The sequence below is a fragment of the Polypterus senegalus genome, chromosome 16, assembly GCF_016835505.1.
Source record: "Polypterus senegalus isolate Bchr_013 chromosome 16, ASM1683550v1, whole genome shotgun sequence".
Taxonomy (NCBI): Eukaryota; Metazoa; Chordata; class Cladistia; order Polypteriformes; family Polypteridae; genus Polypterus; species Polypterus senegalus.
The window spans coordinates 24,650,610-24,678,163 of record NC_053169.1 but is presented as its reverse complement, the minus strand read 5'-3'; the positions used below and the strand labels follow the sequence as shown (position 1 = coordinate 24,678,163).

General features: G+C 40.0%; 1 protein-coding gene across 3 annotated transcripts in view; it reads left to right on the top strand.

Annotated features, from left to right (window-relative positions):
- kcnq5a (potassium voltage-gated channel, KQT-like subfamily, member 5a) overlaps window positions 1-27,554 on the top strand; it is a 581,699-nt gene that overhangs the window by 398,499 nt on the left and 155,646 nt on the right. For all 3 annotated transcript variants that reach the window (XM_039739028.1, XM_039739027.1, XM_039739029.1), the window contains exon 2: window positions 23,590-23,680. In XM_039739028.1, the coding sequence (XP_039594962.1) occupies window positions 23,590-23,680 (91 nt within the window). The remainder of the gene's footprint in view (window positions 1-23,589; window positions 23,681-27,554) is intronic.

Here is a 27,554-nt window from a genome sequence, read left to right as displayed (position 1 = left end):
AGTGCGTACTGAACGAGCGGCGTTCAACCCCGTCCTTTGCTTTGGAAGAAGAAACCGCGACGGCGCTCCTCCGGTTTTCAGTCACGGACAATTGTATGTTGGTTCGTAGCGTGCATTGTTGCAATGTTACTTTTCTTGGTGGTTTATTAAATTACAGATTTTTCAAATGTTTATTTTTTCCTCTGTGCCTAAAAATCATTTAAAAAGCGGCCTGATTATGCAGCGTAGCGGGTTGGCTAGTATAAAATATTTAATAACATGAATGTGTTTTGGAAGTGGCCACTTCATAACACTATCTATGGTGTAAAACTAATATTTCCTGTGCCTCAAAACACAATACTGTACCAACAGTAAAGTACGGTGGTGGTAACACTGTGGTCAGGGTGCCTCTTATCAGAAGAAACTGGGCAATTGGAGAGAAATGAAGGGAAAAAGAAAGACACCCAGCATTCCAAGGAAACGTCTTTTAATTTGCCAGAAATCTGGAGCTTGGCCCAAGGACAGTAATACCAGACAGAGGGCCAAAGTAACACTGGAGTGCTTTGAAAGTAGAAAGGTGAATGTCCTTGAGTGGCCCCATCTACAGTATATCCCAGCCTCATTTCCATCACAAGTCTGTGTCTCATTTTTACAAGAATAGTCAACATATGATATTCTAAGGAACTGAATGAGCTAAAACAAATCTGCATGGAGCAACAATTAGAAATCTGTCCAAATCCGAGTGCAAAGCTGGAAGACACACACCAATCGAATTAAAGCTGCTGGTGTGTCACAAGGTGGCTCAGCCAGTTATTACGCATTAACATTGAGGGTCTGGACATCTAATACAAGAGACATGTTTCAGTTTCGACTTTGCTGAAGTCAAATAACTTTATTTTAAATAAAAAATTGTTCCTGTGCTTCCTAGCTTAGTGAAATCCTTTCTCAAAGTATGTGCATTTATTAGCTACTGTATAATAAAACTAATAAAGGTGAGGTTAATAATAATTCCAAGTAACAAATTGTGAGTTAAAACATAAACAAAACCATCGAGTCTGCCTACTATTTGTTGTAGTTCAGGGAGGACCACCGTGGCTGCAGGTTTTCATTCTCACCCTTTTCTTAATGAGTGACCTGTTTTTGCTCCTAATTAACTTCTTTTGAATTAATTTTAATTGACTTGCTCTAATTAATTGTTTCTTTTTCCTTAATTAGCAGCCAAACAATAATGAGATACAAAATGAGCCAAAACAACTGGTGTCCATCATACAATATCTGAAAATAAAGAACGATGAAGGTCTCAGGAATGTTGGTCTGCTCAGGTCCCCAAAACATTTTAACAGAGCTGCTCTTAGAAAGTGAAAAATCAACAGTTTTGGAAATGTCTGCACCATGAGAGCAGCAACAAGCCACAAAATTAAAGAACGGGTTTAATCAACGACAAGAATCAGCGCCTAATTAAGCAGCTGGTTGGAGTGAAATTGGTTGCAGTTTGAGGCCCTGACTTAGTTGGTCTTCTGTTGGCTCCCTCACTTCACATTTCATTTCTCTCTGGGTGCCATTTAAGGAAAGCAATGAAGCAACTCAGAGGAACAGTGAAGAAATTCAGGGGAACAAATCTTAAAAAAGGCAGTTCAATTAAAATTAATTCACAAGAAGTTAATTAGCAGCACAAACAGGGCACTCATTAAAAGAGGGTTAGAATGAAAACCTGTGCCCACAGTGGTCCTCCAGGACCGGACTTGGCGACCCCTGTCTCATATACCACCAAAGCAGACTTCCCTCTCACCTCCCACACTATAGGACATGGATGTGGTGTACGTGGTGTTCCTGTCTGCCGATTTTATTATCACACTTAAATATTCTTAGAAGCTTTTTTAAATCTAAAAGCCAACAACAACACTTGATATTGACATTCCCATGTTGTAAATTGCAAAATGTAAAAAAAGCTGTTGACTTTATCATGCTTTGCTGAATTTTTTGGAGTGGACTTGGAGGTTAGAATTAAAAACATATGTACACCACATGGGTGACACGGTGGCGCAGTGGGTAGTGCTGCTGCCTCGCAGTAAGGAGACCCAGGTTCGCTTCCCGGGTCCTCCCTGTGTGGAGTTTGCATGTTCTCCCTGTGTCTGCGTGGGTTTCCTCCCACACTCCAAAGACATGCAGGTTAGGTGCATTGGCGATCCTAAATTGTGCTTGGTGTGTGTGCCCGTGGTGGGCTGGCACCCTGCCTGGGGTTTGTTTCCTGCCTTGTGCCCTGTGCTGGCTGGGATTGGCTCCAGCAGACCCCTGTAGTTAGGATATAATGGATGGTACACCACATGTAAGGTCCACATTTAGACGTGTGAGGTCGTGTGAGTACTGATCTTATTGAGACACATTTTGAGAAAAAACTGCTCATTTTATGTCAAGACTTACATTTATTTAGACGGGGAGCTGAGTAAGTCCATTATGAAAACACAAGAACATGAGGTATAAAACCAAGTGAATAAGTGAATGGCTTCATGGAGTGTGATCAGCTGACTAAACAGCATTAAGGATGTTGGGTAACCAGCACAAAAGTTCTCGACCTCCATCTTCAGTTTTCACTCTAGTTGAGGATTTTTGATATGTCTTGAAATTTGAGGATGAAATACTTTGTTTTTTGGTTTGTGTGAGTGTGAAAGGCCAGCTACTTAAATGTTAATGTTTCAGAAGAGAAGTCATATTAAGATGTATTCCTATAATGTGCTATTTACTGTGAACTGTCTCCTCCAAATACTAAAGAGACAGCATGACTTCATTCAAGTTTTACACCATTTTTATCATCCTGCATGATACAGCAGAGGGAACCGATTAAAACTTTAAGCCCCACTTGTAATAAGACATGCAACTCGTGTCTTTAGTTTCATACAATAAAAGTGGCTACTAGGAGCTTCGGGAATATTGAATACAGATGGAGTGAAACCATTTGGTAATCTGCACATCCAGTCTGTAATAATTCAGAGCGATATTGTATTTTGGACAAAGCCTCCAGCATTTAACATTTTGTAATCACATGATGGAAAATGAATTAACGTAATCATGTGAGATAAAAATATGTTGGTGATAGAGCAGTATGAGACTGGAGCAGTGGAAAGAACAACGTCGGCATTAGCCAAAGACTTTTTTTTTTTTTTAATTTCTTTTTGAAATATTGTATGCTGTCTTCATCTTAGTGTTTTTCTTGGCTATTTGATCCTAAAACATAATAGTTTTAATGGAAAGTAACATTATTCAGCTGTGTGTGTGTGTGTGTGTGTGTGTGTGTGGCCTTCCATTTTGTGAATCCACATATGCTAATAAAGGGTCATGGACGTGTCTTGTGAGCCTTTGAAAATATAAATACATATGCATATGAATATACAGTATGTGTGTATATCTGTTCAGTGCAATGTCATTAAAACAAACGTGGACGTCCATCCACTTCAGAGCCCAGTCTCAATGTTGAGTTCACATGATGTTGCACGTCTTTAAAATAGCCAGTCAGGTTTAGGGGGAATATGAAAACCACACAGACTGTCAAACTCAGGACTGAGGAGTTTTGAAACAGCATCTCTAAGCGCAGTACTGCTGCACTGTACAATATGTGTTAATAATGCTAAAAAAAAAAATCCAAAGGAAAGTTAGAAACATAGCATTTCAGGTGGTGAGCTCTTGTCATACGTTCTTGTCAGAACTTTTATTTCTGATCTTCTTTTTGATATTTTCAATGTGGAAATAATTTTTACTTATATTTTTCTAATGCCCTATATAAGTATTGTGTTCATTCATCAATCAGTGCAACAAATAATTGAGTCACCGTGTACTGTACAATGCAGGGACAAATCCTATATGAGTATCGTAGGGAGGGGACATTTTATATAGGTATGTATACTGTATGTGGAGTTATATTTATACATACACAGTGGTTTTGGAAAGAATTTCGACTTTCTGTAAACTTTATTGTGTTATAGATTTAATTTGAAATACATACATTTCCAATTTACGCCCATCAATTTACGCTCAATTACTCATAATGACAAAGTGAAAGCATGAAACAGTTGCAAATTTATTTAAAATCAAAAACTAAAATCTCTGATTCATAAGCAATCAGACTGTAATGTCAGTACTGGTGGTAACTACAGTTTTGAGTTTTCTTATGTACGTAAGTCTCAACGAGCTTGGCACCCCAGGATTTAGGCAGATTCTCTCAGGCTTCACCGTAAACTGCCATCTTCAGGTCTCTTATCAGATGTTCTTTGGGGTTACATATGGATTTTGGCTCAGCCACTCAGGGACAGTCACAAATTTGTCCTAAAGCCACCCCAGCATTGTCTTGGCTGCATATTTCAGTTCATTGTCTTACTAAAAGATGATCTGCTGCCCCAGTCAGGTTATTTGCACTCTGGAGCAGGTTTGCTTCGAGGACCTTTCTGTATTTGGCTGCATTCGTCCTTCCCTCATTTCTGACCAGTCTCCCTGTCCCTATCCTAAGAAGCAACTCCAGAGCATGATGCAGCCACTACCATGCTTCACAACGTGGATAAATAATAATAATAATAATGATAATAATACATTTTATTTATAGGCGCCTTTCAAACACTCAAGGACACCGTACATTATACACAGCAACCGACAAACAATACAGTACAGTGTTTACATAGAGAAGGCATGATTAAAAAGATGAGTTTTAACTGAAGACTTAAACAGAGAAAGTGAATTAATGTTTCTAATCTCAGGAGGCAGTGCATTCCAAAGTCGGGGGGCAGAACGACTGAAAGCTCTGTTCCCCATTGTAGAAAGACGAGCAGAAGGAACAGTCAATTTAATTGAGGATGATGATCTAAGAGTACGGGAAGGGGTGACAATGTGGAGAAGGTCAGACAGATATGGAGGGGCTAAATCATGAATAGCTTTAAAGGTTAGCAGAAGGATTTTAAACTCAATGCGGAACTTGACAGGGAGCCAGTGAAGTTGATGCAGAACAGGAGTGATGTGGTGAGTGGAAGGAGATCTTGTGATAATACGGGCGGCTGAGTTCTGGACTAGTTGAAGTTTGTGAAGAGTTTTTTGAGGGAGACCAAAAAGAAGAGAGTTACAATAGTCCAAGCGAGAGGTGACAAGGCTATGAACAAGAACTGCAGCAGAGTGTGGGGTGAGAGAGGAACGGAGACGGTTGATATTGCGTAGGTGGAAGTAGGCAGATTATGAGCAGTGTCTGGTCTCAGGAAGACATAGTGCTTGGAGTTCTGCCCAAAGAGTTCAGCGTTTTGGTTTCATTAGACCTGGGAATCTTCTCCCTCGTCCTCTCAGAGTCCTGTTTGACAAACTTCAAGTAGGGGTTTGCCCCTCTACCATATATGCTTGAATGATGGAGTGCTGCTGAAATGGTCGTCCTTCTGACAGGTTCTCCCATCTCAGCAGAGGACTTGTGAAGCAAGCTCTGTCAGAGTGAGCACTGCTGCCTTGTTTGTCCCCCTGACCAAGGTACTTCTTTCCTGCTTACTCCATTTGACTAGACTACAAACTTCAGGAAGTAACCTGGTGGTTCCAAACTTCCATTTCAATATTATTGTGGCCATTGTGCTCCTGGGAACACTCAAAGCTTTGTAAATGCTGTCATTCCTTTGTCCTGGTCTGTGCCTCACCATAATTTGATTGCTGACGTCTACAGAGAGTTCCTTGGACTTCATGGCTTGGTTTTTTTTTGTGTGAATTGTAGGCCTCTCTGTACACAGGTGTGTGCCTTTCTAAGTGACGTCCAATCAATTCAGTTGGCCATTGGTGGACTCCAATCAAGTTCTTGACACACCTCAAAGAAAACCTAAAGCAAACAAGAAACATCCAAGCACAAGTTAGAGTGCCACAGCAAAGGGCCTGAATACTTTAAAGAATGAGAGATTTCAGGTTGTGATTCTTAATTAATGTGCAAACCTTTCTGAAAATATGTTTTCACTTTGTCATTAGGGGTCGTTGAGTGATAAACACAATAAAGCGATTGAGTTTACTGAATCCACGGTACGTGTGTCAAACAGTTGAGATAACCATTTCTACCTGCACCTGAATGCAGTGCTCTTTGGCCTGTGTCGACTGTCCTTCTAACTACTTCTTTAACTGAACTTGATGGACGTGTGACAATCTCTGATGATGCTTGATGCAGCAGGGCTTTGCTGAACGCAACAACATACGTGAGCAGTGACTCTGCTCATAATGCACAGCGGCAGCATATGACCGAATTCAGTGCTTTCTTTTCTTTGGAAAGAAATGCATTTGCTAAGGTAAATTATTTTTTTTGTCTCATTGCTCATAATGTATAAAGAAAGTAGAATGAGGAGCTTTTATCTGACAATCAAAAACTGCTGCATAGCTTTTAAACTCAGGGCTTCTGTCCTGCAGAAAGAAACCTCGCAAGAAAAGCGTATTCTGGCTGGGTGACAGTAAACTCTGGTCATGTCTACATCCAACCCACTCCCCAGTTTTGACAGGATGGAAATGTAATACTGTAAAAATACTGACCAGTGCCGAGAACAGAAAGCTGTTGCAACCTCCATGGTAGGAAACGTGATTGACGGTTACAGGAACCCAGAAACATTGCTGTTGGCAGCCTGAGGGAGTTCAGCACTTTGTGTTTTTACTCACAAGACACTGTTTTTGCTACTTTTGTGAATATTCTTTCAAAAGCCAAAATAATTTAATCAATCGATCAATCATTATTTTATATGGCATTCTTAACAGCAGTTGGGATCGCAAGATGCTTTCAAAAGCCAATGGGTGCAGTTTGAATTAACAATGTGCAATATAAGATTAGTCAAATACAGTATGTGATAAATCACAGTAAAACAAATAGGGGATTGAAAATGGAGTGTCAGTAAGAGTCGTAAGCAGCACAGTGAAGTCAGCAGCAGGACGGCTGGTACAAAAGCGTTGAGTGCTTCAAGTGTGATAAGAACATTGATATTGACACAGCTGCAAGGATAGAAGGGATGGAGGCAGAGTCAGAAGGCCAAGTGACCATTTACTTTAACAAAGTGTTAGATAGTGAGGCGGCCATTGGATTACTTTTATACAGGTTATGCACTAGAAGTATTGGAATTGTAATGAAGACACAGTGGGAAAGGAAATAGAGCTGGATCTTGGCAATGGCTTGTGCAAGACTGAAAAATCTGCTGACCACAGCGTGAAATGAGTAACTCACAGTGCAAATACTGTTCTGAAAGTCTCAAAGGCTGGTGACACAGGTGTGTGGGCTACATGTGCATATTCCAAAATCAAGTGAGAGTATATAATAAAGCAATAATGGAGATTCAATTACAGTCACGGAAGGGGGCTATTTAATTTAATAAATAATTTCCATTCATGTTTTTGACTTCTGTTTCATGTTTATGGTCAAGTGGAGCCAGACTCCGTTTCTACAGCAGGAGGTAAAAGGCAGGAACAGAGTTAGTTACAGGTCACGGAGAAGAACAATGACATAAAAACACTTACACCAGAGCTACTTTGGATTGTTGGAGGAAACGAGTGTCCTGGAACAAGCAAAGGCACACTGCGGACTGAAAATCAACCACTGGCTTCATTTAACATCAGCGGTCAGGTGACATACACAAATGTACAGAATGTAACTCGCTAGCTGTGTAAGTTCATGCTGTAAAAAGCCCGGGATCCCAGAAACTATTGAAATCGCCAGAAAAAAAATTGAAATGTAGAAATGTCAGGTAATTGAAAGTAACAATTCTGGGCACCTCTCTCCTAGGAGGTTTCGTTTTGCTGACATGCTCGCATCGCTTGTGTAATAGCGGCTAAGCGACTGTCTTTCTTCTGCGGTTTCGTTTGGCCGATGTGTTCGCCTCGCTTGTGTATTAGAGGCGGGAGGAAAAGTAAAAGGGATGCCATTTTGCCGATGTGCTCACCATGCTTCTGTAATAGCAGATAAGCGAGTGACTCTCTATTCGGATGTTTCATTTTGCCGATGTGCTGGCCTCACTTGTGTATCCTCAAGGTGGAGCCCTTAGCCCAACTCCACCTCTCACCTACAGACACACACTTCCATGCATAGACGTTTATATATAAGATATATATTTGATTCAGTATGTCTTCAGTCCTGCTCACTTTCTGCACACTGTATTGTGATGTACATTTTACTTTATATGGATAAATTTGCTATTTCTGCTCATCAGTCTGCACTTAATAATCCATAATGACAAAGTAAAAACATGATTTTAGAAAAGTGTGCAAATTTATTACAAATCCAACACTGAAATCTCTCATTCATAGAAGCTTTGTTTTTACTTTGTCATTCTGAGTTTTTGTACGCGTATCTCTGCTCTCACCTCTGAAGTAATCTCCCCTCGCAGATACGCAATCAGTTAGTCGTTGTCTCTGGAATATCCTTGAGTTCTTTTGTCATGTCAATTTTTATTTTTGGGAAATGCCAGAAATCATCAGGGGATAAGTCAGGTGAATATGGCAGACCAGAAGATCAAATGTGGTCATTTTTAGCCAGCAAGTCACCAACAGTGAGCACATCACAGCTTCAGGTATTGTCCCATGATGGATGATCCACTTGTCCAACCATAGTTCAGGTTTTTTTCTTCTAACAGAATCCATTAACCTTAACAGCCCTTCTAAATCCATCCATCCATTTTCCAACCCGCTGAATCCAAACACAGGGTCACGGGGGTCTGCTGGAGCAAATCCCAGCCAACACAGGGCACGACAGGGTGCCAACCCACCGCAGGTCACACACAAACACACCCACACACCAAGCACACACTAGGGCCAATTTAGAATCGCCAATCCACTTAACTGGCATGTCTTTGGACTGTAGGAGGAAACCCACGCAGACACAGGGAGAACATGCAAACTCCACGCAGGGAGGACCTGAGAAGCAAACCCGGGTCTCCTAACTGCGAGCCACCGTGCCGCCCTGCCCTTCTGAATGGCATTGTTAATTGCTTGTTTTCCCTGTTCAATTAATACATGATGGAATATCCCCTTGTGAACAAAAAACGTGTGATTTTTACCTATACAAGCGACACTACGCCGTCATTCTAGGAATTAATTTGTCACACCTCGCGTTCCAGGGCCGTTTTGATATGATCTGGCACATGGCATAAGCCAACACTAAACTGAGCACCAGTGCATAGCTTGTTTGGTTTTTTTTTTTGACAGATTATATTTCCGGAGTTTCCAAGGAATGGAGTTATAAAAATAAAAAAGAGAAGTCAGAATAGAATGATCACCAGCCTTGTTCAGGCTAGTAGAAAGACTACCAATGCTGAGATCTCAGCTCGTTACATTACTGATGTACATGAGGGCATCTATTATCAAACAACATATTCATTCTGGAAGAGGATAGGCAATGAAATTGAAAGAAGCCCATGCAGGTTTCAACTTCTGTTTCCTAAGTAAACCGATCAACTGATATTTAGAAAACTTTTCAGTTTCATATTCGAATCCGGGCCCAGTGACCGTCCATATAGAGTATGGACATTCTCCCCATGCCTGCATGTTTTGTTGTGTATTTTTTCTCATCTATTTTCCCAAAACCCAAAGATGTCTTGTATTAGGCTGATTAATAACTCTAAATTGACTTTACCTGAATATTTCCCTTGATTGATGGGATCCTGTCAGGCCATCACAGGACTGCCTCCCAGGATTGGTTTCTGCCTTTCAGCTAATGCTGCCGGGAGGTTCAAACTCACAGCCACTCAGCAAAGACAACTTCTGAAGAATTAACACAAACAAAAAAATTGAATTTTTGTATATTTGTCAGATAAGGTAGACAGACATTTCAAGGTAAGGCAGTTATGTAAAGCAAGGAAGACAAAACTTACGAACATTCCTGAATTGTTCATAGCTGGTTCTGAATATGGATGGATGTGTGAATTTTTGTTGGATTACAATACTGACCTCTGGAGGACCAATTAAGAGTTAAAGAAACTGTTGTCCAGTTAAAAACATGACTGTCAGGTCATTTTGATGTGTGTGTCTCTCAGTTTAGAAGTGAGCTGATCTTGCTCTGATCTTGCATGCAACGTGCTGTGATGTACACGACAATGCCCAAGTTCCTCTATGGTGAAGTGTATTCCAGCTTGCCTCATTTTTGTCATCATTTTCATCAGCATTTAACCTTTCACTTGCTTTATTCAATTCATGTTTTACTTGCAATATGTCTGTTTCCTGTCTATAATAACACACTGACCCATCCATCCTTTTGATTCTGGCTATTCCATTACAGGTTGCTGCAAGAACTAACAATTTATATTGAGAGACTTGGCACACAGAGTCTTTGTAACAGATGCGATTCAACGTGATACATAGTGATCTCAACTTGAGCGTAATGGCAGGAGCCGGCTGTTGACTGATGCAAGCCATAGTGAGTGCTGTTTGGGTTCAAAGGGCCAACACAGTAGCAGAAAATGGGTGGCTGAAGTTATCCATTACTCATTTTTCTTTATATCGCAACAAGGTTACGGTGCTATAAATGTGCAGGAAAGATCAAATTGGGTGAGAAAGCGAAGAATTTGTAAAGAAATTTGGTTTCTTGCCATAACTGCTCGCAAGGAATTTATCTTGTCATTTCTCATGTTCACGGTGATGCTCCATATCTTGTAATCTGCTGCCACAAGCACATTCCGGCAGGTCCCAGGCGTATTTTTACTGTGAGCATTCCAGCCAATATTCCTTCTATCTCCCTGTAGGCCAAATATACACAGTAGTCTGCAAATCAAAGGTACTGGACCAATAAAATTATATCTGCGACTGCGCTTGTCAGCACTATCAGCTCACTGGTGTGGCTGGCATGCTGGCTATTTGAAAAGAGAAACTTCTAAAACTGTACTAAAGCAAAAGGAAACATTAAAATGTTTACAATGCAGGATTTCAAAAATACCTATTCTTTTCTTAGTAACTCGATGGCTCTCTCAAGGCGTTTTATTATAATTTCCTGATATTGAATAAATGGAACTAATTTGCCTTCATTAATAATTTAGTTTGATTGTAAATTATTGAATATAATTTAAACTCGTTATATAAATGTCACAGTTACGACCTACAGAGAAAAACGTCTGTCTTTTTTAACTTTTATTCCATATCCCTAATCCTACCCCCTTGCTTCCCATTTTGTGAACCTGCTTTTATTCCATTACAGAGTCATGGGGAGGTAGTGCCCATTCTGGCAGCACTTTGGCGCAGGGTAGGAGCCATTACTGGACAAGATCCTAACCTATCAGAGAACAGACACACACCCAGCCACGTAATAAAAAGTACACATTTTTTGCAATGTAAGAGTTAAGGGTCTCGTGTATAAAATGTGCTTACACTCGGAAAAGTGCATAAGCCATTTCTTATGCAAAAGTAGGAATTTATAAAACACGGCACTTGGAGTGGAAATTGACTTAACTTTATGGCAGGTTTTGACCATCTGTGTGTGCTATGCAAGCATTTGTTGTGTTGGTATTTTAGTGACAGGGCAGTGAACAGAAGATCTCATTTAACTGCACATTTCAAAGACGCGTCAGTCACATTCTGAGGTTATTAGATCACAGTTCACAGACATGTTCTCTTAATGCAGCTGGCTTTGATGTTGGTAATAACTCCTGATGCGTACACCTATGGTTTAATTGTTTTTTGTGTATTATTTTGTGTAATAAAAGGGTGTGCTGTGTGATGTATGACATAACTGGCATGGCAGTGTTGGCTCTATCGGAGGATACCACCAATGACAGGCTAAAATACGTTTCCAGGAAACACAATGGTTTCTTGGCTCCTGAAGATGTCTGGCTTATAAGGCGAGCTGTTCCCTTGGAGTTGGATTCTGAATTGGAGCCTACATTACAAAAATCATCACTCAGAAATCATGCAGTCCCAGTTCAGTTACAGCTTTTACCAACTGTTGGGTATTTGGCGACAGGTGCTTTTCAGAGTGAACTGTCTGACTAGTTGGGATCCTTGCAGCCGTCCTGAGCTGTGTCGTGCCATTACCGTGAGATGGTTTACTTAAGATGCTAGCTGGATACATGTAATAATCCTTACTGTCAGTGTGAACAAGCCGAGATCAAAAGGCAGATTGCAGCAATTGGAGATTTTCCTAACGTGACCATCGCAATTGACTACACACATCTTACAATAAAGGGATCATCGCAGAATGAATTTGCTTTCAAAAACAGAAATCACTTTCGTTCAATTCACAGACAACTAATATGTGATGCTCAAATGTGTCTGACTAATGTTGTTGTGTGGCTCACTCCACAAATCCTTTATTTTATCAAGTAGTATTGTGAGAAGCAACTTCAGGGTCACAGTCTGTGTGATGATTGGCTTCTTGGTAAGTAGGCTTAACTGACAGGATTACAATTAAGTTTAGTCCAAGAACCTTTAATAATGTTTCTTTTAGGAGAAACCACAAAAGAGGAAATAGAATGAAAGACACCCTCAAGCACAATCAGTGATGGAATGGGCCATTCGCTGTCCTTGTCCTATAGGCCCAGTCACAACAACTCATGCAGTGCTGCCTGCCATCCAGTGTCCTCAATGACTTGTTCTCCTGTCCTGGAAGACTCTTCCTCTCCTTCTCCTGTCAGAATGGCTTTTACCTTTTGACATCTTGGCCTGTCCTTGCCCTAATGACCCCAGCCGGACATGCTGTGTTTTCTTGAATTGCAGAAGCACCTAATGCAGGTCCCATTCTCTATACTGTGTGCATGAGTCACATAAAAAGCAAGTTTTAAAAGTACTTAAAATTAAAAAGTAAAACGTACTCCACCTGAAAAAAAAGCAGCTGAGGCAGAAACATGGAAAAACAAAAGTCATTTCCAAAGTGATGGTAATATGAAGCATTTCAAGACAATTTAATATTATGTGGCTCCCTTACATGAAGATAAGATGCAAGTGTATGCAGAGATTTAAAAAAAACAAAACAAATTAAGACCAAGGCAACCAAGCTGAGGATTCTGGGTCCGGCTCAGACTGTTACACGTAGCCTGCATACTTCTTCTAGTTTAGCTCTGCCTAAGACGTGACAGCAGAGGAGGCAGACATGCACAGCCTGCTTCCTCAAATGTTTGTTATGTTTTTCAATATGTTTGCTCTGCCAAAGTTAAAGTCCTTGAACATCTATATATATATAATTCACTAAGGCAAGACAACCATGGAAAGCACGCCGGAAGGGCCGTAGATTCACTGAGCCTGAAGAAGGGGCCTGAGTTGCCTCGAAAGCTTGCATATTGTAATCTTTTTAGTTAGCCAATAAAAGGTGTCATTTTGCTTGACTTCTCACTAAAAAAACTGCTAAAAACCCATTATTTTAACATGGCTTTCTCATAGATACATTTTAGTGTGTCCCTCTTAGGCTATATGTTCATTGAATTCTCATTTTCATCAAGACTCCGCAATCCATACTAATCCCTACTATTCTTCGCTGTTCTTTTTCTGGTTATCCGTGGTGGCATTCTGCGCCACCGCCACCAGATCAAAGCACCGAGCAGTCCCTGCATTGATGGATTGAAGGCCAGATGTCCACATGACCACCACCATCTAATTCTGAAAGCAATAAGGACTGATAGAGATCATTTATGTTAGGTAGCATGCCCAGTGGGGGCTTTGCCTTGGAACCCCTGCAGATTTTGTTTGTTTTTTCTCCGACCCATTTGAAGTTTTTTTTTTTCTTTTTCTGTTCTCTTTGACATCTAACCTTACTTTATTCTTTGTTACTTATTATTTCATATAATCTTTTATTTCTTCATCTTGTAAAGCATTTTGAGCTACACCATATGTATGAAAATTTGCTATCGAAATAAATGCTGTTGTTGTTGTCAAATTTCTTATGTTGTTATAAGCTAAAATGTCTCTGCCTTCTTGGAATGAATGACACTTTTTTTATTCGTCCCGTGTTGTTTATAATTTCAGTTCTGTTTTTCCCATAGTGGAAGTCTCAATCTTTCTTCTCATCTGTTATTTTTATTTTTTCTTCCAACACCCTTGTTTATTTTTTTTTTGCTTTATTCCATCTAAGCTTACAATGCTTTGCACAACAACTGCAGCTCTTCATATTAATAATACGGCAGCTGCTTCATGCATAAATCTCTTGTATCATGCATCTGAAGATGCCTTCTTGATGATCTCATTCTTTGCCATCTGATTATGTCTTGACTTATAGCTCTAGTCAGCCAAAGCCTGGCAAAGCATTAAAGTCCGGCCCTGAGGGTGTAATTCTTTAGCCTTTCAAGAGTTCAATATTTGCCACAAATTAGTTTGAAGTGCTTTATAGTTGACTGCAGGATCTTAAAAAAAAGCCGCCAAGAGTGTCCCTTAAGGTACTTTCTTTGATATGTTTCCATTTGTCTGTCCAGTGTGTTTATGTTAAGGAATTAAAGTAAGATTAATAACTGGATAATACCTTCTAACCACTTGGAATTGACTGGTATAACATAAGACGATGTACTTGTAATGATACTCCATACCCAAAATAATGCCACGGAAGCATAAAATAATTTGTACATTTCTTAAATAAGCCCTCCAGGGAGGGAATAAATACAAATAGAGAACACATTGTAAACAGACACCTAATAAAAACCTTCCCGTTATACAGTATATAGTTCTTGAATTCCTGTCAGCTTGGTGGAGTGGCTCTCCAACTTGCTCAACTCCAGTATCTTTTTCTGTCTCTTTTATGACTCTGATCTCTTCCCGACATGGAGCCCTAAACCCCCTGGCTCAAGATTCAGTACTTTTGCTGAATTAATGTGACTTTAAACCTCCTCTGGGCTCATGTTACAACTGCAGAGCTCCACAAAACCCAAAGCAAGGCAATACCTCCAAAAAGTAGACTTTTAGACTCCAATGAGTACTGGCAGCAATGCAAACCTTAGCCCAAATTCAAGAAGCAGGCCTCTAGGCAGCATAAACCTAACAAAAAAAGGGGTAAAGGCTTTAAAATCAAAAGAACCACAAAGAGGGAGAGGGGAACTGTAAAAACCCTTGCCCACAATAACAAAATCAGTGTTTCCTTATAATTATATAGTATTATTAGATGATAATAATGTTAAAAATAAATAAATTGCAAAATTTTGATTCAAAAGGAGGCAGCTCGAAAACATATCAAGACCAAGTCCCGAAACAAAGAGCAGCACCTTAAATGAAAACTAGAAGCTAATAAATCAGTGAATCTAATAATAACTGCAAAATTAAAAAAAGCAAAAAAAGAGAGGTGAACAACAAGAGTAGAAACAAATAGCACAGCACTGGCACCAAGGTTTTCTCATATGTAGGTCTTAGAGTGGTCCCACAGCTGCTGTTTGGTGGGGGTCCCTTTAGGCTAAACACAAATTAAACAAACAAAGAAAATTCAACATAATACAATAATAAATTGGAATTAAATAACAAAATCATACTCATAGACAATAATATACTAAAGAAAAACAAAACGCAAACATAATTTACAAAACAACATTTGATCGACAAATAGAGGGGTGAGGTCATGTGTTTTGATTGCACGTTATGAAAGTGAACAGACAAATTTTTTTTTTCTTTTTTAGTCAAATTATGAAAAAGAAGACGCAATAGAAAAGGTTTTGATGCTTTGAAAGTTACAAGTGCGACAGAAAGCATAATGGATTGGTACCATCATCAAAGTGCTCAATTGCACCACTAATAGAAAAATAATGAAAATCGATGAGCCTTTGTCAACTTGGCCACCAAGAGCTAATCTTGACCCGGAAGTCACCAGCCTCCTACTGAATCCATTATTGTTTTCAGGATTTTAGCATCTTCCTTCATTATGTATACCAATGTAATTTAACAGAACACACATCATCCAGTTAGGCAACACAGATCAAGAGCCTATCCTGGCAGCAAAAAGGACAATGCAGGAACCAGCACTAGATAGGACATCACACATTTACACAAATCTCCTAGCCGACACATCTTTGGGGGATGTGGGAGGAAAACCCAGACAGACATGGGGAGAACGAGCAAACACCAAATGGACAATGACGGGGTACAACCTCCAGGTCCACCACTCTGCCTTCCTCATAACTGAACAGATGAAATATATCTGGATGTCTTAATGGATAGATGGATGATCCTCTGTATTATAAAATGTGTGTGTGTTTGGCCTGTCTGAGCAATCTGATAGGTCAGTTTTGCTTTAGTGGCTTAGTGGGAGAGATGATGACACGATACAATAGTGGTGTGAAGTTCAATTCTTTTTTTTTATTCCTACAAAATGTAGCATTTCAATAACAACAAACTGAATAACATACTGAGCAATGTTGGGTCCCTAAATACTAATAAGGTGCAACCTGAGTCTCCTTCAAAGGCAGGAAGTATTAGAAGTAATACAGATAATGATGTTTGTACAGTGGGTAATGGGGCCTGTCTATCATTGCTGGTAGTCAAAAAGTGGATAGGAGATTAGCAAAGTCTGAGAAGCAGGCATCACGGGAATGTGACTGAGAGAGGAAATGGTGTGAAAGAGAGGTTCAGACACATGAGGATACCCATGGCGAGGGTACACTTGAGGTAAGAGATACCAAATATTTTAAAATGTATTCAATACTGGATTATGTGAATTTCCCCTTGGGATTCATAAAGTATCTATCTATCTATCTATCTATCTATCTATCTATCTATCTATCTATCTATCTATCTATCTATCTATCTATCTATCATATAGTGTCTTTCATATCTATCTATCTATCTATCTATCTATCTATCTATCTATCTATCTATCTATCTATCTATCTATCTATCTATCTATCTATCTATCTATCTATCTATCTATGACAAGTAACTTGGCTAGTGAAATATAGGAGAGCACACTGGAACATTCCACAGCACTTCTTCCTTACAGTTGTAAAGGCCTGGATTGAGTGCTTCACGTGGTAATTTTAATGTAGAGGTTGAACAATTTTTCCAAGTCTGAGTGACTGTCTCCACAGTACTGTAGTTTCCATCCCATATCCAAAAGACGAACTGCAAGTCTAAGTTCTTCTGCTACTAAAGATTGCAGGTGTGTGCATGTTTGTGCCCTTTGGCGCCCCATTAATGGTTAATTAATGCCTAGGTGCCCAATAATGCTGAGGTGTCCCTCAGTGACCTGTGATGCCAAAGTGAAAAAATTCTTTGAGAACACAGTGTGGTTAATATGTTATGTTCAACTGTTATAGTATAGCTAAATATCCATCTTTACCATAGCAGAAACTTAAAAGAGTGTCAAAAGATCCAAAGCAAGGGCAAACATTACAACATTAAAAAATCTGTGACATGAACAAGCCATTCAGCCCATCAAGCTCCTCCAACCTATGATTGTCCAAAAGAACATCAAGCCGAGATTTGAAGGTCCCTAAAGTTTGACTCTCTACTACTCTATTTTATCATTTATTCCACTTGTCTATGGTCCTTTGCTTGAAGAAAAACTTACTAACATCCATCCATCTATTATCCAACCCGCTATATCCTAACTACAGGGTCACGGGGGTCTGCTGGAGCCAATCCCAGCCAACACAGGGCACAAGGCAGGAAACAAACCCGGGCAGCACCACAGAACTTACTAACATTTATGTGAAATTTGAACTCCGAGAGTTTCTAACCGTGGCCCATGTTCTTGTTGAACTCATTTTAAACAAACAGCTGGGATAATAATTTTGAAACCTTCAGTCATGTCACCTTTTAATCTCCGTTTACTCAAACTGAAAAAGTTCAGCTTCTTCAGTCTCTCCTACCATACCTCTTAGTCCCAGAATCAGTCCAGCCACTCTCTTCCGGACTTTTTCCAGCACTGTTATGCCTGTTTTGTAATATGGAGACCAAAACCGAACACAGTTGTTAGCTTAGAGAGAGCGTTTTTAGGATTGCCACCTAGCATGAACCAAAGTGATTAAAGAAAATCGAAAGAAACATGGAGACTCAAATCAGACAGGTGTCCACAACCAACAAAGTGTCATCATATCATGTGAAAAATAAATTAGACCACAACAGTACATTCGGTACTCAAATGTGGCACTTGGTGCCATGGCCCACCTGCCAAGTTGTTGTGCCCACTAATGGTAAAGTCAACCCTGATAGAGGATCGCTGGAATCATGGGAAAGAGAGGTCCTTTCATCGGATTGGCTGGCCCAGCACTGTTTCAGCTGTGGAATGGCCAAATGAGGGAGGCAGCTTATTGGATGAGGTCTCCAGGACTTTAAACAAATCCAAATCATATTCCATTGTTAAATTCTGCTACGTACTTGTAAAATTTTTATTTGTATACTGTATTGAGGATTTGTTCTGTTCTGTGTATTGTATTGTATTGTATTTGACCCCCTTCTTTTTGACACCCACTGCACACCCAACCTACCTGGAGAGGGGTCTCTCTTTGAACTGCCTTTCCCAAGGTTTCTTCCATTTTTTCCCTACTGGGGTTTTTTTTTTGGGAGTTTTTCTTTGTCTTCTTAGAGAGTCAAGGCTGGGGGGCTATCAAGAGGCAGGGCCTGTTAAAGCCCATTGCGGCACTCCTTGTATGATTTTGGGCTTTACAAAAATAAATTGTATTGTATTGTAACGTAACAGAGTGTTCATTATGAAAACGCCTGCCCCAAGAATGACTAACTGATCTTGGATGGCCCCTAAAGGATCGGACATCATTCAGTTCTGGATGGCATTCTACAGACAAGCTACTATATTTTATGTTGTTAAGACAGGCGGGCAGTTGAGTCAAACTACTGTAAAACTGTGAGAGCTCACAACAATATTAAAATGGGGAAACATAAGACATCTACTGGACAAAAACAGCAAGAAATGCTTTCATCTTTGTATAAGCAAGAAAGACGAGGAATGCGGATACCTCTGAGTTTCACAGATCACCCAAAAAAAATGGGAATAACTACAAGTGTCCTTTAAGCACAATATAAAGGAAGTGCAACACATGATTCAGTTTCAGAATAAAAATCAAAACCATTTCATTGGTTGGTTAACATGTACTCAAAGTAAAACTTTATATTCTTAAATGAATGCTTAAAGTAAAACTACGTATAATTCCATATTGTATAGTGCTGGCATATTACGTATTAAACTGTTTTTAGTTCATGGTAAGCAAATGTATAAATAGGGGAAACATAATGTATCAGAAAATATTTTTCTAGTGTGTTATTATTTCTTTCCACCCAGCATTAGAGCTTCTCAAGTATGTATTTGTAGTTTTTTTTTTTTTTGCATTTTTCCAATTATCTTGATATCCAATAAATACTAAATTACATATCAAACAGATACACAATTTAAAATAACACAACTAATCAAGGGTGACGGCAATAATTTCATAAAAAGCAGTTAACCGCAACACATTTTTTTGCGTTTTCTCGGCGATTGTGTCAGATCTGAATGTCAATCGATTTCCCTGATATGCTCCACAAGTTGCTACAATAACATTTTTTCGCCATTGGCCCAGCAAAGCCACTTGTTGTTTTGGTGTAGGAATGCAAAAAAAAAAAAAATGCAAGAGCCATCTGTTTGTGCAGCCAAGCGGGTAGTGAATTTGTAATGAGAGAAATATTGAATTTGGAAACAAACAAATCTCCTATTTCACTAAATCTAAAGAATCAGCAGAGAATAAATGCTTATCCTGCACATAATATGGCAACAGCACTCACTCTCATATAATGTGCATTTCTCTGCTAGAGTCAAGTGTTCTATTTGGTCAAACTAAGTCTGGTTCAAAAATGAATAGTCACTCGATGTTTCTTCTGGAATCTAAATATGTAAAGAGCAGGATACGTCCACATGGGAACTCCAACTTTGATAGAAGCCAAAAACTAAAAATAGCAAATAAATCCTGAATTCCTTGATTCATCCCTTCCATACCAGTTATTCCATTCCAAGTTCATGTGTAATGTTAGGAAGGCAGTAACTGACCCTGAAATGACCACCACCTGTTCTTTGCAGTATTCAGTCACACCTCAAAATGTGCCCAGTGTGCGTTAAAGTCAGAGGAAGCTGGCAAATTAAAATGGACATTAAGTGAGAAGGCGGAGGAATGAAACTGAAATTGAAGCTTTAGTTTCACAAAAAATCATCAATAGTAATTTGGCTTTATATGTGCCAGCAAGGGCTGGTGCCCTGCCCGGGATTTGTTCACTGCCTTGCAGCCTGTGTTGGCTGGGATTGGCTCTAGTAGACCCCCGTGACCCTGTAGTTAGGATATAGCGGGTTGCATGATGGATGGATGGATGGATGTACCAGCAACCCTGTGGTTTAAAGTTCAGTGCCTTAGTCATTACGTCACACGTTCATCAAAGCAGAGCTGGCCACCGCAAATTACTCTCTAAGAACGAGAAATGTCTGAGCATTTAATGATTCTGTGCAGTATGTAATTAGGATCTCTGATTTCTCCTGCTGCTTCATGCAGTTAACACATTGACTCACACAGTAAAAATAGGTAAAATTGTTCCTGACACCAACTAATTAAATGCTATTTGTTATTGAAGAAAACTCGCAATAAAGTGAATTGTGATCATAAGAATTACTTATGAATACTTTGAAATCACTTCAGTTTTTTTTTATGAGAAAACCCTCACATACTGTAGGACATACTGTACCGTTTGACTCATCTTGAAGTCTAGTTATACAAGACGTTCAACTTTTTGGGATTCCCTCCAGATTTTGCCCCTTTAGGCCCAAAAACCCCTCATTTGTAGGCAATTTTTGTGTAGGAAATTACACCCTTATGATAAAGAATAACCCACTAACGATCAGAAGGACTTAAAGTTGTGCAGGCACATCAGCTGACCCAAGTCACCCTTTAATGGGTTATGAGGGGTCAAAGTTACTCCTTTTCATAAAACCTCAAAGAATATGATAATATAATATATCCATCCCGCTATATCCTAACTACAGGGTCACGGGAGTCCGCTGGAGCCAATCCCAGGGCACAAGGCAGGAAACAAACCCCGGGCAGGGTGCCAGTCCACTGCAGGGCACGCACACACACTCAGCACAATTTAGGATCGCCAATGCACCTAACCAGCATGTCTTTGGACTGTGGGAGGAAACCCATGAAGACACGGGGCGAACATGCAAACTCCACACAGGGAGGACCCAGGAAGCGAACCCGGATCTCCTAACTACAAAGCAGCAGCGCTACCCACTGCACCACCGGGCTGCCCAGAATATAATATAGTGTAATAAAATAAGAGCACAGAGACAGAAGGGTTGGGGAGCCTCCCCGTATACTGGATGAAGGTTCCAGCCTTTCAAAGTAAATTGAAATAAACATTTGACAGTTACAGAATGATTTCTCAGAGCTTTTATAGAGGGTTTGCGGGAAGTACAATTGGCAGGAAGGAAATGAGCCAAACGGAGGTTGACATTGATTGTAGAAGCTGGGGATGGCGTCAAAATCAGGGGATGGAATTGAAGTCATCATGGTGAGCCCTCATATGAGGTAATTCAGTGGAGACGGAAGAGAAGTCTTCTGTAGCGAGCGCCATGGAAGTGGAGAACGTGAGCGTTATGTCAGGTAGGAGCTTTTTAATCTTCCGTCTTTCTGTTTCCGAGAAGGAAAGAAAGGCATTAGCGCTCCATTTCACGCCCCTATCTCCCGTTCTTTCACACCATATTGAGCCCTTTGGCTGTCCCCTATTCACACGTGTGTGACAATAGGCATTTAGAATCATTTTGTGCTGTTTCAAGTTTGCTGTTCACAAATATAAGATTTTTGATATCTGATTCTTGACCAGTGGTCCTAGCCTTCTAAGAGCCACTTCCAGAAGGGTAAAAGTGACACATTTAAAACAAAAGCATATTGTTTTGGACTCTTTCAATGTCAGTGATTATGAAGGTGTTATGATAAGTTTGTTATAATATTAAGGTTAATGTCACTGTCTCTGTACAAGAAATTATTTTATGGATTCATTTGACTTGTGCAGGCCAAGTTTGGCACACGGGGGCAAGGTGCTGCATTTAGAAACCACTAGTTTGAAGGGGACAACTGCGAAGGTGGGCATTGTGCTATTCCTGTATTTTTTGGAGGTGGGGTTGAGTCTTTTCCTTTCCTTGTTTGGAGACCAGAGAGGACCTGCACGTGGAACAGACAGTATATAAGGCTTAGACTACTGCCAAAACATTTTGAAGCCGATGGATGGATGGTATCATCCGTCCAGAAAATCCTTTCAGCGCAGTGATGAAAAATGGCAGACTCTGCAGATCAAGATCCCACCTTAATATTGTCTTGCTATGGCTTCCTTTCGTCTGTTATGCCACGTAAATAGTCATTAAAGAAAGCTAAGTGATTTCCTATTAAGTGATTTGTTACCGCCGTATCACTATGGGAAGGATATCACCTTTTAATATCATATCTCTATATTTTTCGGTTACTTAAAATGCCGCAATTTCAAAGAACTTATTCCAATTAGGGAGCTATTGCCCCTAAAGGAAACAGAAGGCAATGTCATTTTTGATTTTTTAATTCTTTACTAGAGGTCTAGCCCTCTAAGGACCACCACTGGAGAGTAAAAAGTGAGACATTTCTATCACAGTTAAGAATATGTAGAGTTTAAACATTTACATTTAAACACACATTTTAATATTTCAAATATCTAATGCAGCTATTCTTGGTTTTTATGAACTTCTCCCTCATGGTAAAATCATTACATTTCTTATGAACACCCCACATTACAGCAGTTCACACTACACTAATTCAGACTTTTTTTCCCTCATAGTTGATGCATAAGATGAAACGATAACTTGGCTAACAAGTTCATTTCAATTGAATATCATGTGTTCCGTTTGAACTTCATAATAGCGTGAGGCTAATCGCTGACAGATGTTCAGATGTTTGGTTTCTACATAGGTAAATTATTTTTGTGAAAAATTAATGTTATCCAAAATATGGCTAACGAGAAAAACTACCTGAAAGTGAAATATACAGTTCTGTGATGCCATACCGAGTTTTTTATTCTTATTTCAGATCCCCACTCTCCTCTGTTTACATGTGTTACCCATGACTATGCTATGCTCTTAGCTGGTGCTACAGCCCAGAAGATGGTTTATGAAATAACTCATCGGTGGTGTCCATCTATAGATTGCCTACTATTAGTTAAATTGTACTTGGCAGTTAAACTCCAGTTCGACCTGTTCCGAATGACAATGGTGGCTTTGAAAGTTTCTTGTAACATGAACATAAAGTTTCACGAGTTTACCTGCTGCCTCCTGGGCATTCAAAAGTTGACGCAATTCTAGTGAGAGACAGTAAATATAGATTGAGTGCTAAATGTCGGTGAACGCACTTTTTAAGTGGAGATCATGTCCTGGTCCATTGGGGATTAACAAAGCTATAGAATATGAACTTTGAGAATGTGCCCCTTCTGTAAAACAAACTCCCAGACATGTCAAACGTAGGTTTCTGTTTGATAATCCTAATGTGCCGTAGTGATTAGTCAGTGACGGGTTCAAAGGTACTTGCTGCTGCTGATCATTTTGGACTTGAAGTTCATCAAAGAGTTGAAGAGATAATGACAGACTGTGAGGATGGGGGTAGAAGAACAGTACACTGTACAAGTGCATTTCTGAAAGACACTATATATAAGTGATACCAAATGAATACTGTAATTAATTAAATTAATTTTGTCTTACAGTTTTGTCCTGGTGTTTGGATGTCTCGTCTTGTCTGTATTTTCAACTATCCCAGAATACCAAGACCTCTCTTCTCATTGCCTTCTCATTTTGGTAAGTAGCACAACACAGTCTCTAGAAAGATTCTGCACTGTTCTATTTTTTTTCTCTCTGCTGTTTATATAAATCATCATCCTTAAACCTTTTCAAATACTGAGGTCTACATTTAAAGTTAAGGTTTTTATGATTTGTTTATGAGGGCAACTTTAAAACCTACTATGTTTACTCCATCCAGTGAATATAAAGAGGTACAATAAAAGCACAAAAAAATAGCCTGGTCCATCATGTCATTCTTTTGTGTTAGAATCCAGGCACTTAAACACCATCAGCAGGACATTAAGTCCACATCCCAATCTGATGCCCCATGACCTTGGGGTTAAGATTTCTTAAGGGTCCCTTTTCAGGATTTGGTTTGAGTTTTTATAGATTCTGTATGTATGGGATTATGGTTAAGGGTAGGGTTACACTTCACTGTCAGAATGGTCAGGGTTTCGCACAGCTTCTATGCCATTTGATGGTTTTCTGCATGTGAGACATACTTGGTCCTCAGTGCCTTGCCTGTGTGAAGTGTGTGGCTAGGGGCCTGAACTGTGTAAGCAGTGGACACTAACATTTCGAGAATACTGGGGGAGCAGAGTTGCTTTGTCTGAAGCGGCCACAAACAGGCAGCATTGAGTCATAGCCCAAATGAAGTTCGTACTGAACGATGGGGACAAGAGTGGATAGACAGAGGCGAGAAGGAGAGATCCTATAGTATGGGGAAGCATTATAGAGGTCTATCAAGGTCCGTTCAGTGAGGTCCAAGCAGGGCCATCTTGTTGTATGTGACTGGATACTCCAGTTTGGGATGATACTTTGTGTAGAGGCACCTAGTTCTTGGACCTCAGTATTCCCTACCTGTGACTCCTGGAGTAATTTTGCCACTGTTTGTGTAGGACATCTTCAGGTCTGTCATCTGATGGGCTGTAACTTGACACCAATACCTGACTCTTTTCCATGAGTTCCCTCTGGAGGGAGGCTGTTCTACAGCTGCTGTTTATCCATCCATCCATACATTATCTAACACGCTATATCCTAACCACAGGGTCACGGGGGTCTGCTGGAGCCAATCCCAGCTAACACAGGGCGCAAGGCAGGAAACAAACCCAAGGCAGGCCGCCAACCCACCACAGCTGCTGTTTATTTAAAATTATATTTTTTTATTTCTGAATGGATTCTGCTCTAGTATACAGTATGCTCCCTTAAGAGACTAAGAAACAGATTAAACATTTTTATTTATGTAAGGAATAGATACATTTAACACTTAATCAAAACTAATTCTGTTTTGGGTCAGCTTTCTCCACTAGCACTTGGCACATGGCAGGAACCATCACTAGATTAGGTGCCAGTTCATCACAGGGCCCAGCCATGTACACACCAGCATTCTCTTATACTCCGCATCTTTATGCAATTTTGGAAGCGTTTCTGTATGTTTCTGTTCCTTTTGCCTTCCTATTACAGTTTTGAAACATGCAGAATTTATTTGTGCACTTTAAATATTTTTCATAATTTTTCTTTGGAACATGAATGTTTTTTCATGTCTTTCCCATGTCTGTTTTCATTACGGGTGCCGCCATCTTTTGGGCTTGTCACTATAAAAAACAAGCTGTGGTAGCATAATGCATTACATCAACAGACATGACTGCGTAAAGGTCAGTCCTGTGGATTTCTGGATTATCTGAGATTGTGTTGAAAACAAAACTGTCCTCATCCTGCCAGATCTCTCCTCTGTCTTTGATGCAGTCACCCAGCAAATCCTCCTTGCTACCCTCTCATACCTTGGCATCACTGGGACTGCCCTCACGTGGTTTGAGTCCCACCTCTTGTGCAGAGCCTACCATGTGTCCTGGCAAGGCAAGATGTTACGGGTGCACCAGACAAGCATAGGGATGCTCCAAGAGTTGGTTGTGGGCCCTCACCTCTTCTCTCTGTGCACATCTTCACTAGGCCTTATCATCCCATCCTATGGTTTCTCTCATCACTACTATGCTGATGCTACACAGCTGTACCTGCCATTCACTCTAAAGAACTATAAGGTATCAGCTATAATCTCTGCATATTTCATTGATATTGCATCCAGGATGAAGGATGACCATCTCCAGCTCATCCTGGCAAACACGGATATTTTTGTTATCCCACCTTCTCTGTCTGTTCAGCACCCCATCTCTTTTCAGTTTAAGCTAAAGAAGATTAAGAGGTGACATGATTGAAGAGTTTTAAATTATTAAGGGAATTCATCCAGTGGATCGAGACTGTTATTTTAAAATGAGTTCATCAAGAACACGGGGACACAGTTGGAAACTTGTTAAGGGTAAATTTCGCACAAAAACATTAAGAAGTTTTTCTTTACACAGAGAAACATAGACACGTGGGATAATTTACCAAGTGTGTGGTAGACAGTGGGACTTTCAAAACTGGACTTGATGTTATTTTGGAAGAATTAAGTTGATAGGACTGGTGAGTTTTGTTGGGCTAAATGATCTGTTCTCATCTAGATTGATCTAATGTTCTAATGTATAGCTCGGCTCACTATCACTAACACCCACCAAATCTGTATGTAATCTTGGGTTGGTGATCGATGACCAGCTGTCCTTCACGGACATGGTGGCAATGCTCTCTCAGTCTTGTAGATTCACTCTATTCAGCATCAGACCGTATCTGACGGAGTATACAGCACGACCTCTGACCCAGGCTTTGGACTTGTCATGTCTGGACTGCTGCAACTCTCTCCCAGCATGTCATGATTCAGAATGCACAGGCATGTCTGGTGCTCAACCAGATGAGGCAGGCACTTGTCACTCCTCTTCTCAGATCACTACACTGGCTCCTTAGATCAGCATGTTTTAGGTTCAAATACTTGATGCTTGCATACAAAGTAGTCAATGGGTCAGCACCCATGTATATGGAGACACTTGTGAGGTCCTATGCTCCTTCTTGACTGCTGCTGAGGAACAATGTCGGGTGATGTCACCTCTGTGTGGCATCAAATCTCAATCTCTTCATACGTGTAGCTTTTTGATGGCATAATGAGTTGCCCACCACCATCTGAAATTCTGACCCTATCATTGTGTTTAAGAAGCGTCTGAATTCTCTTTCTTTGGTGAGTTTCCGTCTAATATAACCTAGGAGTTGTAACTCACTTGTATTTTGTCCTGAGTTCTTCACTCGTGGTGGTCAGTTTTGTAACCTTGTGCTGTAACACGCTGGTTCTCAAACAGTCCCCCAGTCTGACGTTTACTCAATTATGTTGATCTCTTTTGTAAGTCACTTTGGATAAAAGGCTCTGCTAATGTCATCAAAACTTTTTTATACTTATTTTGATGATGATTTCGCAGTTACAATTTTTGATTGAGAAGATAATAAGAGATGTTTGGTTATCGAATTAGGCTTGACTCTCTGTTACGTTTCGCTTTCTGGTCCCATTAAAAAAGAAAAATAAACTGCCTTTTCTATAGCATATAAAAAATAAATTCCTTCACAGTAAGAACATTTAGCATCACATGTTAAACTCGCCAGTATGTCTTTGGGTTGTCGGGGAAACAAGGAAAAAATCCACACAGCTACTGTGAAAAATATGCTTCTTGCACAAAGACAGAGGCCAAACATTAAAAACACATTTTGGAAAATAAAAAATGCTGTTTAGATTGGCATTGTGGAACAATAGTTAATGCTGCTGTCATACAATTTCAGAGTCCTAGGTTTAATTCACAGCCTGTATATGTGATTTGTGGAGTTTGCATGTCCTACCTGCATCTACAAGGGATCACTCACATTCCAAAAACATACACACTTGGTTGATTGCTGTCTCGTAGTGGGTGTGTGGCCTGCAATGGACTGATGCCCCATCTTATGTTAGTCCTGTCTCGAGGCCAAAGTGACCAAGAGGGGC